The sequence below is a fragment of the Rhododendron vialii genome, chromosome 3a (assembly GCF_030253575.1).
Source record: "Rhododendron vialii isolate Sample 1 chromosome 3a, ASM3025357v1".
In the NCBI taxonomy this organism is placed as follows: domain Eukaryota; kingdom Viridiplantae; phylum Streptophyta; class Magnoliopsida; order Ericales; family Ericaceae; genus Rhododendron; species Rhododendron vialii.
Window position 1 is genome coordinate 14083647 of NC_080559.1, and position 14949 is coordinate 14098595.

Here is a 14949-nt window from a genome sequence, read left to right on the forward strand (position 1 = left end):
TCTGCTCATTTACAATAATCGGAAGCAGGAGAAGTTACATGCCATGGTGCCGTGAGACTCGAACTAGTGAGAATTACAACCAATAAAAGAGCCAACTTGGACTTGATCTCGCCTTTCGATCTCCTCTATAGTTTCCAAGTTTTGTGCACAAGATCAGACGTATACCTTCCACAAGGTTTGAAGTGTGAATAAAATTGAGATTCGCTTCTAGTAAGAGGTATATGTCTAGTTTAACTTGTGCACAAAAATTGTGCAAGTCGGTATTCTCCAAATTATAATATTCTTGTATCCATTCCACATCCTATGAAATAGGGGAAGCAAGAAAAAGAAAAGGAGGGAGAGAGAGAGAGAGAGAGAGAGAGAGAGAGAGAGAGAGAGAGAGAGAGAGAGAGAGTAATACGGATGCTGTGAAATTGGATGAGAAACTGGAACCCATATAGATAAGAGACAATAACCATTTGATGGTGATGAAAACTAGTTCAACATGCATTTCAAAGAAAAGATGACTGCTATCTGCTCTCAAAACAAATTGGTCTTGATGACTTGATCAATGAAAACTGCTGCCCTTGCCACCTTTGGGGTTGGATCCAAACAATTAAACTGAAAAGGACGGGTTCTTTTTCCACCTAATCAGCTTCTGAATGCAAGGGAATCATTACGTTAAAAAAAAAAAAAGGGAATGTATGATAACCAAACACTTCAAAGCCAGATCTGTAATACTGATCCCTAAAGGGACACATTGGGTACAAAGTGGCCAGCGGTCCTGCGACTCAAACCCACAATCTCAAAGTTAGTAGGCTGAATGTTTACCATGGCACCAATTATAGATAATAGAAAAACATTTAGGCTACTAAATAGAAGACATGATATCTGTCAAATTCTCTAAGGCTGAAAGCTCCCATCTATATGTTTCTTTTCTAAAGTAAGAATGTTTCCATTTCCTACAAACAATCATAGCATTATTTATTCATAGAATGTGCATGGCTTCATAGTTGATGCACAACTAAGCTCACAATAACTGAGCCTTCCTACCTCTTACACTATTCTAACTACGTACATAATTTTTATCCAAAAGCAAAAACTAGAAGTACTCTTGGGGTCACCTCTCTACATTTTTCATCCCAGTCGCTTTTAAGTCACAACAAGGTTAGATAGCTTCTGAAAAGCGCAAATCTGCTGGTCCTGGGCCCAAAATCCCTTTCTGTTCAGTTATATTGCCCAGTGCAAGCGATGGCTCTGTTTGTCCATTCTTTTCATCGTCTCTCCAGCCAGTGCCTTGACTCTTTCTCTACAGCATCGAAACAAAGCAATTAATGGGCAGGGGTGATGGCTGAATAAGAACTACTTTTTCCATTCGAATGTTGCGAATGAAATGAAATTGTGGCACGGAATAATCTGGGGTTATGAATTGTGAAGGAAATACTTGACTATCCAATGAAGGAAGGGGATGAAGACAATGATATACAAGCTTTGCTGCATTCACCAATGGTGTACCAATAAGGGAAATCAAAAGACCTAAAGGACTTACCAAGGAAATTTTCAACCCTATTTTCCCTTTACCCTAAATATGATATTTCCACTAAGAGTGTAAGTTAGAACTTCTGTTACTCGTGTTTAATGAGTAGATGATAATAACTTTCACATTTCTTCCAAAGAAGAGAAAAATTTTAAGTTCAAGCAAACTTTAAGCTCCCTTAACTTTCTTCCCCACTATTGTTTACATTTCAAACTTATGAATGAACTAAATTCTAAAAAGAAGCAGAATGTCTAACAGCAGATGTCCCAGGCATCAGCAGAGATTGCTCCTGTAATTGGGAATGATTTCTTGCTTGGGCGGCAACTAAATCTCCATTTTAATCTCCCAAATCATCTGCCTTGAAAGTTGAACCTTTACGTTAATGGCTATTGCTAACCACTGCACCCGGATCCTTAACTAGGAAAAATTAAACTAAGCCCACAACCATCGAAGAGCAGCAGAATGGTGACTATGTTCTTTCAAATGTAGGTTTTACGTTTTCATCAAGTATTAGGAAAAGCTATATCATTATCATAGTTCATAGAGGTCATGCCTCTAGCATGACAACACATTCAAGTCATAGCCTTATAATTATTGTAGGAACTTGCCTCTTCATGGTTATGACTTCCATCTTGCAGCAAGGGAGTCATCAGAGGGGGAGTAAGATCTGGGTCAGGCTTTTGAAATACAAATGTAGTATACAGGCCTGCAAAAGGAAAATGCCAAAGGAATGAGAACTCAAGAATAAATGGCAATGTGTTCAAGTTTAATGGAACACGAGTACATAGAAAGATATTGGGAGACATCACCTAAGACATCATATGATCGAGGAAGAAGCCTTCCTCTGGGGTCCACAATATTCAGACCAGCATCAAGTAGCATGCCTGCAAACTGCGCTCTTTGGAGCAAAGTAAATGGGGGAAGGGAAGTCAGCATTTCTAATGTACATAATGTTATGAAAGGGTAATGTGGTCCTTGATAAAACAGTAGAGCTAGAAGCCTTGATGCTCCAAGAGACACTACAGGAGAACTTTCAGCATACTTCCTCAATCCCCTTTTGTTCATCCATCATTCCAATCCCTGCTGTCCCTAAATGCATGTCCACTTCAAAAGTCAAACCTAATACTTTTGTCTTCGAAACCATCCCTTACAAAGGGCTATGGACGCTTGTAAAAGTAAGGTTGAATGGGAAATGTTGGAAACCAACACCTTTTAATTTAAATGTCCAAGATTCTAAAGCTAAAATCATTATGAAGCTTGCAGTAACATACAATTTCCAAGTACACAAGAGTACCAGTTCTCATACCATAAATAAAATAGGATTAAAAGCAGGAATTTTTTGGAGACATTCTGTAGGAACTAAAGAAAACCCAGATGATCTCCAAGAGGATGGAAAACCCATATACCTATTGTCATCATAAAATTCAGTTAAGTTCTGCATCTCCACATAATCAAGACCAGTCTCCCTGGCTAACCTGGAAAACATATTAAGACCGTTAGATATCAGATCTTTCAAAAGTCACAGTAAAATAAATAAAGATTCAGCGAAATGGTGGCCTTTATAGCCCATGTTTTGGAGCACCTCTAAGTCCATGCAATGAAACTAACCACTCATATTCTAATCAGAGTTTTAAACAGTGTTCCCACACTGAAGTCAACAGTAATTTGACATTGATTAGCCATTTAGGCAGTATAAAAGCATAATTTCACTCAACTAACCAAATTAACATCTATAGAATTGACTCACTGATAGGAAGTTAGCAGATAGAAATATGACCTGATCAAACTAGGGAAGTGAACCAAACAATGGGTTTCAGCAGAACTATCACTAGAAAATTTCAACTGGTATTTCTTTCCAAAAAATGGGAACCTGCAAATAATCATAAATTTGATGTGAAAAGTTAAACAAGTTTGGAAAAGTTTTCTAAGAAAATCAAGCACACTGATAGACTCCATCACATACTTCTCTTCCTCCACTTCAAAAGTGATCATGTAGCTCTCTGATCTAATGCAATTCGGAACAAGGTTAGCCTTCATGCTACTGCTCCTGTTGTGGTATGCTTCAACGTTCTTTTGGTACTTAGCCCTGCATATTTGTTGGCCACAATATGTCAAAACAACTTGCTTCTAGCATATGGTAAAATTGATTCTCGGATCCGTGCCTATTTCTTCTTTGCATAAAGTCTAAACAATGTTAGCCCCATTTACCTCTCTCTCTGACCCCTAGACCCACCACCAGCTTCTATAGCCTAAGCGACTGCATACTCTAGGATAGACATCAACTATTTGCTCTTCCATGCTATCCTGCATCATACTTTTCGATGGTAGATATCACCTTTTACTCCAAGCCTTTTGCATCATTTCAAATTAAAGCTAAGGATCCTGATATACATCCTCCAAGTTTCTTTTATCCATCTGAGAATGTTTTAAGTTACATCTTTTGGAGATTACATCTTTCAAAATAAACCAAGGGTTCGTTTATTTTACTGGGATTAAGAGTGGGCATTGAAATCGCCTTTCCTGTTTCCATTTTCCTATGTTTGGTCAATACTTTTGATAAGGGGACTCCCACTACTATAGGAATCAGATACTGATAGGAATGGGTGGTATTGTCAATACCATCCACATGTCAAGAAACAGTAAGCATACATAGTTTCTACTTTCTAGCTATATCATTTGAGAAATCAAACCAATAGTCCATAACATTTCATCATAGCCAATCGTACCGAGTTACAATTTTAAGCTAGAAATCCAGAGTCTAATATAATCAAAAAGTCTATAACATAGTTTCTACTTTCTGTCATATTGTATGAAAGGTAGAAATCCGGAGTCTAATATAATCGAAAAGAGCTGGGGAGGGATGAGAATAATAGATGATAAATGAAGGATTAGGTGGACGATCTGAACTGGTGAAAGAATCAAGGCTTAACAGTGGAAAGAACCCTTGGCTAGAAAATCTTCAGTCAATTAGAACCAAGGTCAAGTGTGACTTCTCTAGAGAATTTCTCTCTAGAATCACCCTCGAACCATGTCTAATCGGTCCCCCCAAAGTGTGGGGGAGTGTCATATTTATAGGCACACACGACCTCTCTTTCTGTGTCGAGTGGCCTTATAAATTTCGGACACGTGTCACACGAGTCGTGCACGAATATTCCTTCTGTACTGTCGCGGTCCCCACGACACCCACGGGAGCTACTCCTCAAGCACCTTTTTGCAACGGTCCCTTGTTCTTTATCCACCAAGCCACAAGATCTCTAGTAATCCCGGATGGTCTGCATGGTCGAGGTCAGCCTTGGCTTCATCCTTGCCTCTGGGTGGGCAAGGTCAAACTTGGCTCTAAGTCGCCACTTCCGTTAAAGCAGCACGGTCACGATCCTACAAACACTGCAACCAAACCTCTAGTGGCTTCTCCTCGGGCCCTGCCAAGTCAGCTAGAGCAGCTCATTGTCCGGGTCAAATTGCTCGAAGGGTCGATATCTCTTGGTGTCATGCCCAAGCCTTCAGGAGAACCATAATCGGTTCTCTATCAACCCCCTCTTTAATCGCGCCAGTTGGCAGCCAAGATTATAACCCTTGGTCGACGTAGTGGCTTGCAGTTCATAAGTGTGGCTAAGCCTTGCTTGGCCAAAGCCTCGCTCGACCAAGGCCACACGCGGTCAAGGCCTTGCTCGGCCAAGGCCACTCGCAGCCAAGGCCTTACGTGGCCATAAGCATCTGCGGCCAAGTCAAAGGCCACACGCGTGGCCAAGGCATTACGTGGCCATAAGCATCCACGGCCAAGTTACCAAAACCAACCTCCTTACCTCCATCCCTAAAATTCAGCAGTACTGTTCTCAGTCCACAAGAGCTATTGCAAACTACATACAAGCACCGAGTTACAGCATGAGAGAGAGAGAGAGAGAGAGAGAGAGAGAGTCGAATATTATGGTTTAGACAGGGACCACAAAGGGTGTGTTCCGATGTGTTCCTCTAACTGACAGCTGGTTGGAGGAGCAGATGTCGATCTTACATGGAAAGGAATTGGTTACTACACTAAAACTCCCCCAAAGGTGGCCTTCTTTGCTTGGACAATATCCTGTAAATGTGTATTGATCGCATATAGATTGAGAAGGGTCAAGTTGCTGTTGATCTGATGCTGTATGAGGGTCAAATTGCTGATCACATATATATTGGGGGAAGAGTTTGAATCAGTTACTTTTATGTTGTTGAGTTGCAAGAGAAGTGTGGAATATGGTGTTCTGAAATTTGGTTGCGCCATAATTGATGCCTTGCTCAGTCAGAGATTCACATACTTCATAGACTTGAAGTTCTCAAAAGGGAAGCTTTAGAAAAGCACAGGAGGTTCTCCATTTTGTAACTCAAGTGTATCGAACATGTTTCCTTGCTTTTGTCAGTCAAGAAACTTTTATTGAGTTTCTTGGGAGAGCTGTATGTGCTTGTAGAAACGTAGGACTCAGACAGGATACTTTTTGATTTCGTATGTGTTGCGTGAATAAGGTTTGAACTTTGCCCCCTTCGGCACATTCTTTTTTCAATGAAATTATGAAAGAAGAAGATATAACGATCATATTAACTAGGAACAAGAGATCCTTCCTCTTTCTCACAGTGGCACACAAGGGTTTAATGCTTAAAGTTCTTTAACTATCACTATTAGAATCTTTAAGAAATCATTACTCATAGCCTGTAATGTACATATCACGAAGCACAACCTGCATAGCATGGATGCATTCTGTATCACATAGAATGGTCAGTTCCGGGGGTTGGGCATTTCTATCAACCTTACTCCTGTATTCCAAACAAATCGCCAAAGGACCAAACAAGGTTCAGGTTTCACCCCAGTATGCTACACTCCACCGAGTAATAGAGTTAGGAATCAATAATAGCACGTAAACCAAATAAAAAATGGGCCAGGTTAGGTAGAAAAAGTTGGTTGCACAAACAACTTGATAATTTCCAATTGAAATGGCAGGATAAGAAGTTAAGAACAAGCCAAAAGTCAAGAAGAGATGGGGAAAACACAGCAGCTCCAGATAATGCCATACCATATAGTAGACGAGTCGGGACAAATACCGAGGAAATAACCTCCTGGTTTCAGCAATGATGACACATTATGCAAAAGTCTCCTTGCTTTCTCCTCGGTTTCAAAACACAACTGCAAGTAGATAGTATAGTTCAGTTTCATTCAGTTTCCTTGAATGAGGTATGAGGGAAGGTAAAAGTGAGTACTTGGAACCTGCAAATGCTGCATGCAGCAAACAATGTCCGCCATATTGTCCTTGTTCTGTAAGCGTGGCTCAACATCCTCCTGCCAAAATTATAAACTATGAAGATATAGAAGCAAATCGAAGCAAACTTATTAAACACAAACACGCAATGTAAGTACACCATAATACCAACATGTTCCAAAAATGGGACATTCCTTCTAGATCCATTTTAACAAGCAGAAGAAAAAAAATAACCCATTAACAATTTTTTGGCCACATTTTAATGTCATTTACCAACATGCTTAGAGAAGTGTAATAAAAACGCTTCTTCTGATCAACCAACCACTGAAATGCAACAAATCTGGCCACTGGCCATAGTGGTTTTACCCTGCTCATATAACCATACAAAATACATATATACATCTAGAGAGAGAGAGAGAGAGAGAGAGAGAGAGAGAGAGAGAGAGAGAGAGGACTCACAAGGCAGGGATCGAGCTCAAAGAACTCCGACGTGTAGGTTTTCCGCTGACTCTCCCATGCTTCCCTTACTTTACCTATTCCAGCCTCGGCAACATCTACAACCGTTACATAGTAAAATAAACAGATAAATACATAGACAAACCAAAATCCACACATACAAAATCGAAAATAGAACCCGAAACTCACTGATAATAACCAAAACCTTAAAACAATCAGAGAAGGACTTTGATAGGGTGTTGTTTTTACAAAAAAAAAACTGGATGTCCGGGCGCGCACCTCGACTAATTCTAGGGCCATGAAGTTAATGACCGGGCAAACCCTTCAGTGGCAATGTTTGGCCTCCGTGGGATTCGAAGATGCAATCTCATGGAGGAGCACTTGTTGCTTTTTCCATTCCCACTTGGCCAAACCCCTTGGGGTTGACTTTGATAGGGTGCTTTTGAACCCAAAATTCAGGTTGTGGTCACAAGATTCATTACTAACTTAAACAGTCAGAGCAGGGAATTTGAAAGTGTGATTATACAGTTTGTGGTCACAAGACTCATAACTAACTTAAACAATCAGAGCAGGGAATTTGAAAGTGTGATTATACCAATGCCAATGTAGTGGCCAATTTGGGCTTCGTCCCACTTGTCTTCATCAGGCACGCCACTGCAATACAAATCACACACCTTCACAGCAATAAAAGCACAACCAACATTCACTCACTCATTTAACATATGTGCGTACAGGTAGAAATATCGGTAGAGAAGAAGAGGAGGGACAGGACATGTACCGTGGCGTAAGGAGCGACGAAGATCTTGATGAGGGCAGTTTTTGTGAACTCGAAAAGTCGATGGTGGGTCGACTCAGTCGGTTTGTGAACCGGTATGGCACCCACCATGTGTTTGGTAAAATTCCTGTAGGGAGAGAGGACAGAGATCCTACAAAGCAACGGCCATCGCAAAAGTGCAAATAAATTGGGGCTTTCAGCACGAGTTGTCTAATAAAATTCACTTTCTTTTTTTAGGAACTAGCTCTTCTCTGGTTCCTCTCTCCATTCAATGTCCAAACCGTTCATGATGTAGATTCCGTCGTAAACTTTATCTTTAATATAAAACAGAGCGATTTTTGTCTACACATACAAATATGAGTAACTCTAAAGCCGTTGATTGCCGTCAAATTAAGATTGTAGCTGTCCGATTAAGAGAATGTTTTTTTAAATTATTTTTTGATCTGCTCTGTTGTTGGGGTAATATACACACGCTCCTTTCTAATTTATTACCGTTTAGTTTTTTTCATTTTAAGTTGATATTACTTCAAGATTGATAATTAACTTGTAAATTATTGTCCTTTTTTATTTCTTCTCTCCACCTTAGCATGAGCTTTTTAAAGTGAGGCAGAAAATGAGTAAGTTATATTATCCAGGTAGAGCAGACGAGGAGAGCAAACAACTTATTTAAGTTATGACTGTATTTCGTTTGTACTTTTTTTTGAAGTATCGTTTGTACTTGATTGACACCCATTTATATTGAAAAAACACTCACATATGGTTCGAGTCTAGTGTGAATGATATATTTAGTTCCATATAAATGTGTTCCCATCGACTCATTAAGTATCAAATGACACTTGATCAACATGTTTTTTTGGCATGGTTAAAGTTCTCCACGAGATCTACGATATGAACACTTTTGATTATTGTTGTAGGCTCAAGATGAGTGTATACAAATGCAAACTGGAGAGTGATGGGAGAGAGAGAAACTGGCAAAGAGCTTCCAAAGTTTAAAGTTAGGGTAGTGATCTTTTACTCGATTTTCTTATAAATGCACTCAAAAAAATTTCGTTTAGTACATTCATAGTTACACACAAGTACTAAAAAACAAATTTTTAGAGTTCTTCGTTTTACTTTTTGAGTGCATTAAACGAGAGTGGCTATAATAGAATAGGTATATCTTAAATTCTCTTGGAAGAAATAATCACTTTGTTTGGTTTATATTTTAGAAAGTTATTTTTTATGTAATGAGTAGTAATAAGTGGAGAGAGATTTATTGAAAACTATGCAGAGATTAAAAAGTAACTCTCACAAATAGAAACCAAGCGGAGTGAATACAACCAAAGTAGAAAGATTTGTACGTAGGATCAGTTTTCAAAAAAAAGCCACTTGGCCTTTTGTTTTTGTTTTTTTTTGCCTTTATTAAAAAAATTCACTTTTGTTAATTTTGCGCTAAATTTTTATGAATTATTAATTTGTCTCGACGAGAAAAATCAAAAAAGTAAAAAATTATAAACGAAACACAATTTTAAAAAAAAATTCAAGAAAAACCCAAAAAGTCCAATTTTGGATGTTTTCCAACAAAATTGGGCAAAAGTCATAACTTTTGCTTTTCTAATTCTCTCGTCGACACGAACTAATAATTGACAAAAATTTGACGCAATACTAACAAGTGCAAAGAAAAAAATGAATAAGAATAAAACAAGAAGCCAAGTTGGGGTTTTTTCTCTTCGAGAAAAATTAGGCCCTCACGGTTTTGAATAAGGCCAAAATAAAAAGTCAAGTCACAAATGGTCCCTCCTTGTTTTTTAAAGAGGAAATTACCTCTTCAGCTATTAAATGACTCAGTTTGGCCAATATTGGACCAAGAAAAAAGTTTGCTCCAGGTGAGACCAAATTAGCCTTTTTCAACTCCCTTCTATTTTTCTAGCCCCTTCATGTTTCAACACACGGGTACACCACATCATAAACCAAGATGATAGACCAAAGATAAAAAGTAATTGTCTACCCCGTTAATTATAAACAATAAGGTCATTCACAGTGGTATTATCAAAAAAGAATAACAAAAAATTGACACATCAGTTTTTGATTATTCATTTAAGAGGTTGTTAAGTTTAAGAATGTTGAGCTTCACAATGGTCACTTTTAGTCAACTGGTTGAGTTCACAATGATTTCTCTTCCGCTCTTGTTTGTGAGAAGGTTTACATGATATGCTCCCTCGTCCTGTTTCATTCATATTGTTTGGGAGGTTCAATTTTTAAAGGGGACATGCATTTACTGTGCTCAAATTAAATTAAAGGTGTAGATTTTCAACATTGTCCCTGTATCCCCAATTTGAAGCTATTTATCAGGAGTAAGGGTTAGTCTTGGAAGACTACAATTTTTATGCTTTGACTTGTCAAATAGGATAAACACTTTGGGGCATCACAAAATGGAAAGATGAACAAACAAAGTGGGAATGGGGAGGGAGCATTAAGTTTCTTTCCTAAAGATAGTAACGACATAACTAGTAGATCTGAATCATCTGTTGGATAAGAGCCTAAGTTGTGTGAAAGCTGCTATTCTTTCCATCTTCATAGGTTACATACTATATCAATAAGTACAACTAATTTTCAACTTTTTTTGTTTAAAATATTTGGTCTGTAGTGTCTGTCTGCTACCATTCACTAAACCTCTCGTTTGGACCGTGACAACAATCAATATGAGCGCCTTGTTTTTATGTCATATAAGTAGCACTTGAGAATGAATCGTCATTAGTCAGTTGGGCATTGAGTCACGGACCTGCCACCTGCCATATCGCATTAGAAACTTACGGCATGTATAAGACACCCAGGTCAAGGCACAATGGTTCAGAATTTGCATTGATGTTCCAAATGTAGAAACTTTCAGTAACCATGGGGTACCCATGTCAAGGGGCATAGTATGGGTATGAGCACAGAATTAACGTTGGAAGTGCCATCTTTTAAGGCAGATAGTCCCTCTGCAAGCCCAACAGAGTAACAACAAAAATTTTGAAATCTAATGATTCTTTTAATTACTTGTTTAATCAACGGAATATGTCATGATATCCCAATGGACCTATGGTGTTTGGCAGGCATAATTTTCCACGAAGGGGACAAAATGTCAGAAATTGGAAATACAACTCTTTTAAGTGTTTTTTGGGTGCTATAGTTTGGACCAAATTGATGTATAGACCTGCTCACACACCAGCACAGAACATGTTAAACTCTTCTTATGCAACAAATAGAGACTGTTATGAGCTATTTTATAGACATGTATCCAATGTTGTCAATGTATTGTAATCATGGAAGTTGGTGGTTCTGGTTCAGTTCTATAATGTGCCAATTAACGAGTGCCACGCAAAGTTGGTATTGAAGCCTCTATCCTATGATCGAAAATGGAAGTTCATATACGAGCCTTTACATCATGATGTTCACCTTCTTTCCAAGAAGATCCCTGTTACAAACTTTCTTAGTCTCCAGGTTTGTCTCTCTCTCTCTCTCTCTCTCTCCCTCTCTCTCCTGACGCACGGCACAGTAGTGCATGTCATGTATCATTACCCGAGTATGTAATCTAGTTTATTGGCTGGTAATAGTATATTACATCTTCGTAATGTTTTCGAATCTCATATCAATGGTAAGTACTTCATGTAAATAGTGCAGGTTGGCGTAGGCCATAGCTTTCAGTTGCATGCCACTGGTTGGAAATGGAAGCTTACTACTTGTTTGGGTGGAGATGGTGTATCTAGGATCCGGAATAAGACATCACTTGGGCTGTGCCCTGGCGTGGATTTGCGGTTTGGGTGGAGAGCAGACTATGTCTTTCCAGAAATTACTGGGTAAGTTCCTCATCTTTGGCACTCAAATCAGTAGTAATAAAGACATAAATATCCTGACGTGATTGTTTTCAAGCATTTCCAAAAATTCAATATGCTTAGGAACACGGATATAGGCATAGGACATGGGCATGCAACACATCATTTTCTCCCCAAATTGGAACATGGACAGGTTGGAGACACATTGACTACCAAACAAATATATGTTATAGGTGTATCTTATATTTGTATGCAAATGAAAGAACGTTTGAAGCATCTACTGAAAATGAAAAAAATTAAAGAATGCATATGCTGTTAGTAAGTTGAAGGTGTAAAGCAATAAAACCATACAAATGGTGTTAGTTGAAGATGTAAAGCAATTGTCACTATCTGAGTGTTCATGAAGTCAGTATAGATGGCCGTTTTGATGTTGGCCTAACTTGTAGAAATGGCAGTATGATTTCCTATTATGTCTCTAACATATCGTTAGCTTGTCCATTTATGGGTTTTTTGGGTAAAAATATATCGATTCCCTCTTTTAATTTTGGAAAAAAATATATCGATTCCCTCTTTTAATTTTGGAGAAAAATTGGTGACTTTCTTTCTTCCTATTATGAATATTTTTTAGGGGGAAAAAAATAGAAATGGAAAACAAGAGTGAAATACTTTAATCTGGCGACGATGAGTTGAGGAGTTGATCAATTGTAGATGATCGAGAGATATAAATTTCACTTTTAGAGGGAAAGAAAAATAAATAGTTTGTAGGTGAAGTGAAGAAGATATAGCGTAAGCGAAGAAGAGAAGAAGAAAATACCAGTTGAAACACGTGTGTATATAAATTTTGGAACTAGTTAACTTATGTGATGTGGGATCCACAAATTTTGATTATTGAAAAAGGTTGTTAGTTTTGGTTATCCAAAGCCCAAAATTTAATTATTTCTAAAGATGTTGCTAAGTTTGATGATATCATTGCGAGTCATTTTTTGCATCAATATTATTAATTTTAAAAATAATTGGCTTTTGATTATACCACCGTGGATGGCTTAAGAAAGGAGAAAAAGAGAGAGAGGGGGTTGAATATGACAAAAAGGGTGCTTAATTAGTATTGTACGGTGCACTCCTTATATTAACTACTACAGTATAATTTTGAATAAGTTATTGATGTTTTTATTAATCAAATTTTATTTAAAAGTCCCCAAGCGAAAAAAAATTGTTGGCTTATTGTTTGGTTTAATGTTGTCTTTTGTGAATCCTTTTCATATTTAGTCTGTACTCTTTATTTCTGCAACGCCTCGAATTTTGAAAACGTTAAATAGACAATTTTATTGAATATCTAAATAGAGTTTGACTCATTATTACATCATAATCTCCATGAGAGTACTTTCATTACAAAAAGAAGGAAAACTAGGGTTCCTAACTACAGCTTTGTCTGCTCCTCCATCCTAGCCAGCTCTTCAGCTCCAAAAGCCTCCACGGTGTACAGCTCACCTTGATCATCTATAAAGTCTGACACATTATACCAACGTCGCCACCAGTATAATATGTCAGGGTCACCAAAGGTAACAACATGAGCTACGAGAGCTCAATAGAATAATCAATATCCACTAACCCTTAACTTACAAGAAGTAGATCACAAAATTAACGATTTTCACAGAGTACATGTATATCTAACTGAAACAGTTAACAATGACACATTCACATTTATTATTCAACAATCGTTGGTGTCCATGATTTCCGAGTTTCTACTACGCGTCATTTCGTAGACCGTGTTACTGGTTTCACCTTTCATTTACCAAATCAAGATTTTCAAAATCATTTTTAATACACCCAATCTCGGTTCCACCGTTCCGGTCTTTCGAGTATCTTCACAATGGTTCCGCCGCACCGGGTATTGGCACACAAAAATATTGAATTTGGCATTGGCTACTCTCCACGGATAACCAATCCACAATTTAAAGCCCTCGGTTCCACCGCTCCGGGTTCCCGAGTATACCACAATGGTTCCGCCTCTCCGGGTTCCCATGTGAGTTTTCGAAAATCATTAAACCAATTGTGTTGGCTCATCTCATCGGATAACCAAACCACAATTCATCCCTCGGTTCCACCGCTCCGAGTTCCCATTTGGTTTTTCAAAAATACTTTACACATGCACTTCTCACAATGGGCTACCAAGTCCGGCCACATTGCAGTTTTCAAAACATTTCTCTTTTGCAAATCACATTATTCCATTAACCACACCCTAGATGTCATATTTATACTTTCTCGATTTCTGTGTCTCGTTTTCATGCAACGACTCCGCGGTATGACTTTTCACATATGTAATCATAAATCATTCATTGTAATCTTGAAACTAAACTAGTAAGATCAACCAACTCTATATCACAAATCATGCTCAAATCACCACTTAAAGCATAACACCACATGTACAAATGCCTTTGGAGTGAAAATCACTTATGCTTTACAACAAGACAAGTAATGCAAGCAATTCATGTATACATGCTCATAACCATCCTAAATATCAAAATACGAATACTTCCGTGCATTTCGATATACAAACAACATACAATATACGTAGAGTAAGTAAGTAGAGGTAATCTACGTATACTTAGAGTAAGCGGTTCGAAGTACTCTACCGTTTTTCTTGGCGGTAGGGCGGCTACGGAAAAGTAAGTTGACGATCGGGCGGAGTGACTTTCTATGGTAAGCTTCCGGTAGTTTCGGAAGAGAAAGGTTTCTCTCGAAACTACTTCATGACTAGAACTTTTAAACTTTATGGATTGAAAGGGTGGTTTAGGATGAGTTTTTTGAGGATCTTAGGAAGAACTCAAGAACACTCAAGAATAATAAAGATTTAAGTAAGAACACAAAGATTTTCTAGAGAGAAGTTGGAGGATTTGAAAGTATGAGTTGAATGGTGAATGGGGGGTGCTATTTATAGCCAAACTAACTTCTATTACCCAATGAATAAAATTTTTCCTAGCAAATATTGTCCAATGGTTAAAAGGGCAAATCATGATTGAAAGCATTCCATGACTTGTCAAATCTAATCTTTAGGCATAAGGCTATAAAACCAAGTAGAATCTTAGGCTTTCTAGGTAAATCTAGGTGATCATAGTCTAGGTTGGCAAGTCTTACAAGTCTAGGGTAGGGTACCAAGATTGCAGGCAGGGTTACAGGTCGACT

At 38.2% G+C, this 14949-nt stretch overlaps 2 protein-coding genes across 3 annotated transcripts; one reads left to right on the forward strand and one right to left on the reverse strand.

Moving 5' to 3' along the window:
- Positions 1-883: 883 nt before the first annotated feature.
- Positions 884-8249, reverse strand: LOC131319475 (mRNA cap guanine-N7 methyltransferase 2). Of its 2 annotated transcripts, none has more exons than XM_058349723.1 (11): positions 7976-8249; positions 7793-7871; positions 7201-7295; positions 6750-6821; positions 6559-6668; positions 3480-3602; positions 3294-3386; positions 2923-2991; positions 2326-2414; positions 2125-2222; positions 884-1288 (listed from the first exon to the last, which is right to left on the reverse strand). In XM_058349723.1, the coding sequence occupies exons 1-11, from the start codon at positions 8081-8083 to the stop codon at positions 1148-1150; spliced, it is 1077 nt and encodes a 358-aa protein (XP_058205706.1). In that variant the 5' UTR covers positions 8084-8249; the 3' UTR covers positions 884-1147. The 2 variants fall into 2 exon arrangements, with proteins under 2 accessions (XP_058205706.1, XP_058205707.1); XM_058349724.1 differs by having other exon boundaries at positions 7201-7274; positions 7976-8185.
- A 3005-nt stretch (positions 8250-11254) lies between these two features.
- On the forward strand, positions 11255-12132 carry LOC131321126 (uncharacterized; the record flags this gene model as incomplete). The annotated part of the gene is made up of 2 exons (XM_058352137.1): positions 11255-11434; positions 11615-12132. Coding segments are annotated over 2 exons (360 nt in total), but the record flags the coding sequence as incomplete, so codon positions are not given.
- Positions 12133-14949: the final 2817 nt, after the last annotated feature.

Bases quoted from the DNA above. Each gene is read 5' to 3' on its own strand.
- LOC131319475 (XM_058349723.1), bottom strand. From the start codon at position 8,083: ATGGTGGGTGCCATACCGGTTCACAAACCGACTGAGTCGACCCACCAT. The intron at 7,296-7,792 runs GTATAATCACAC...TAACGGTTGTAG, and splicing joins TGGCCACTACATTGGCATTG to ATGTTGCCGAGGCTGGAATA. The intron at 6,669-6,749 runs GTTCCAAGTACT...ATCTACTTGCAG, and splicing joins GCTGCATGCAGCATTTGCAG to TTGTGTTTTGAAACCGAGGA.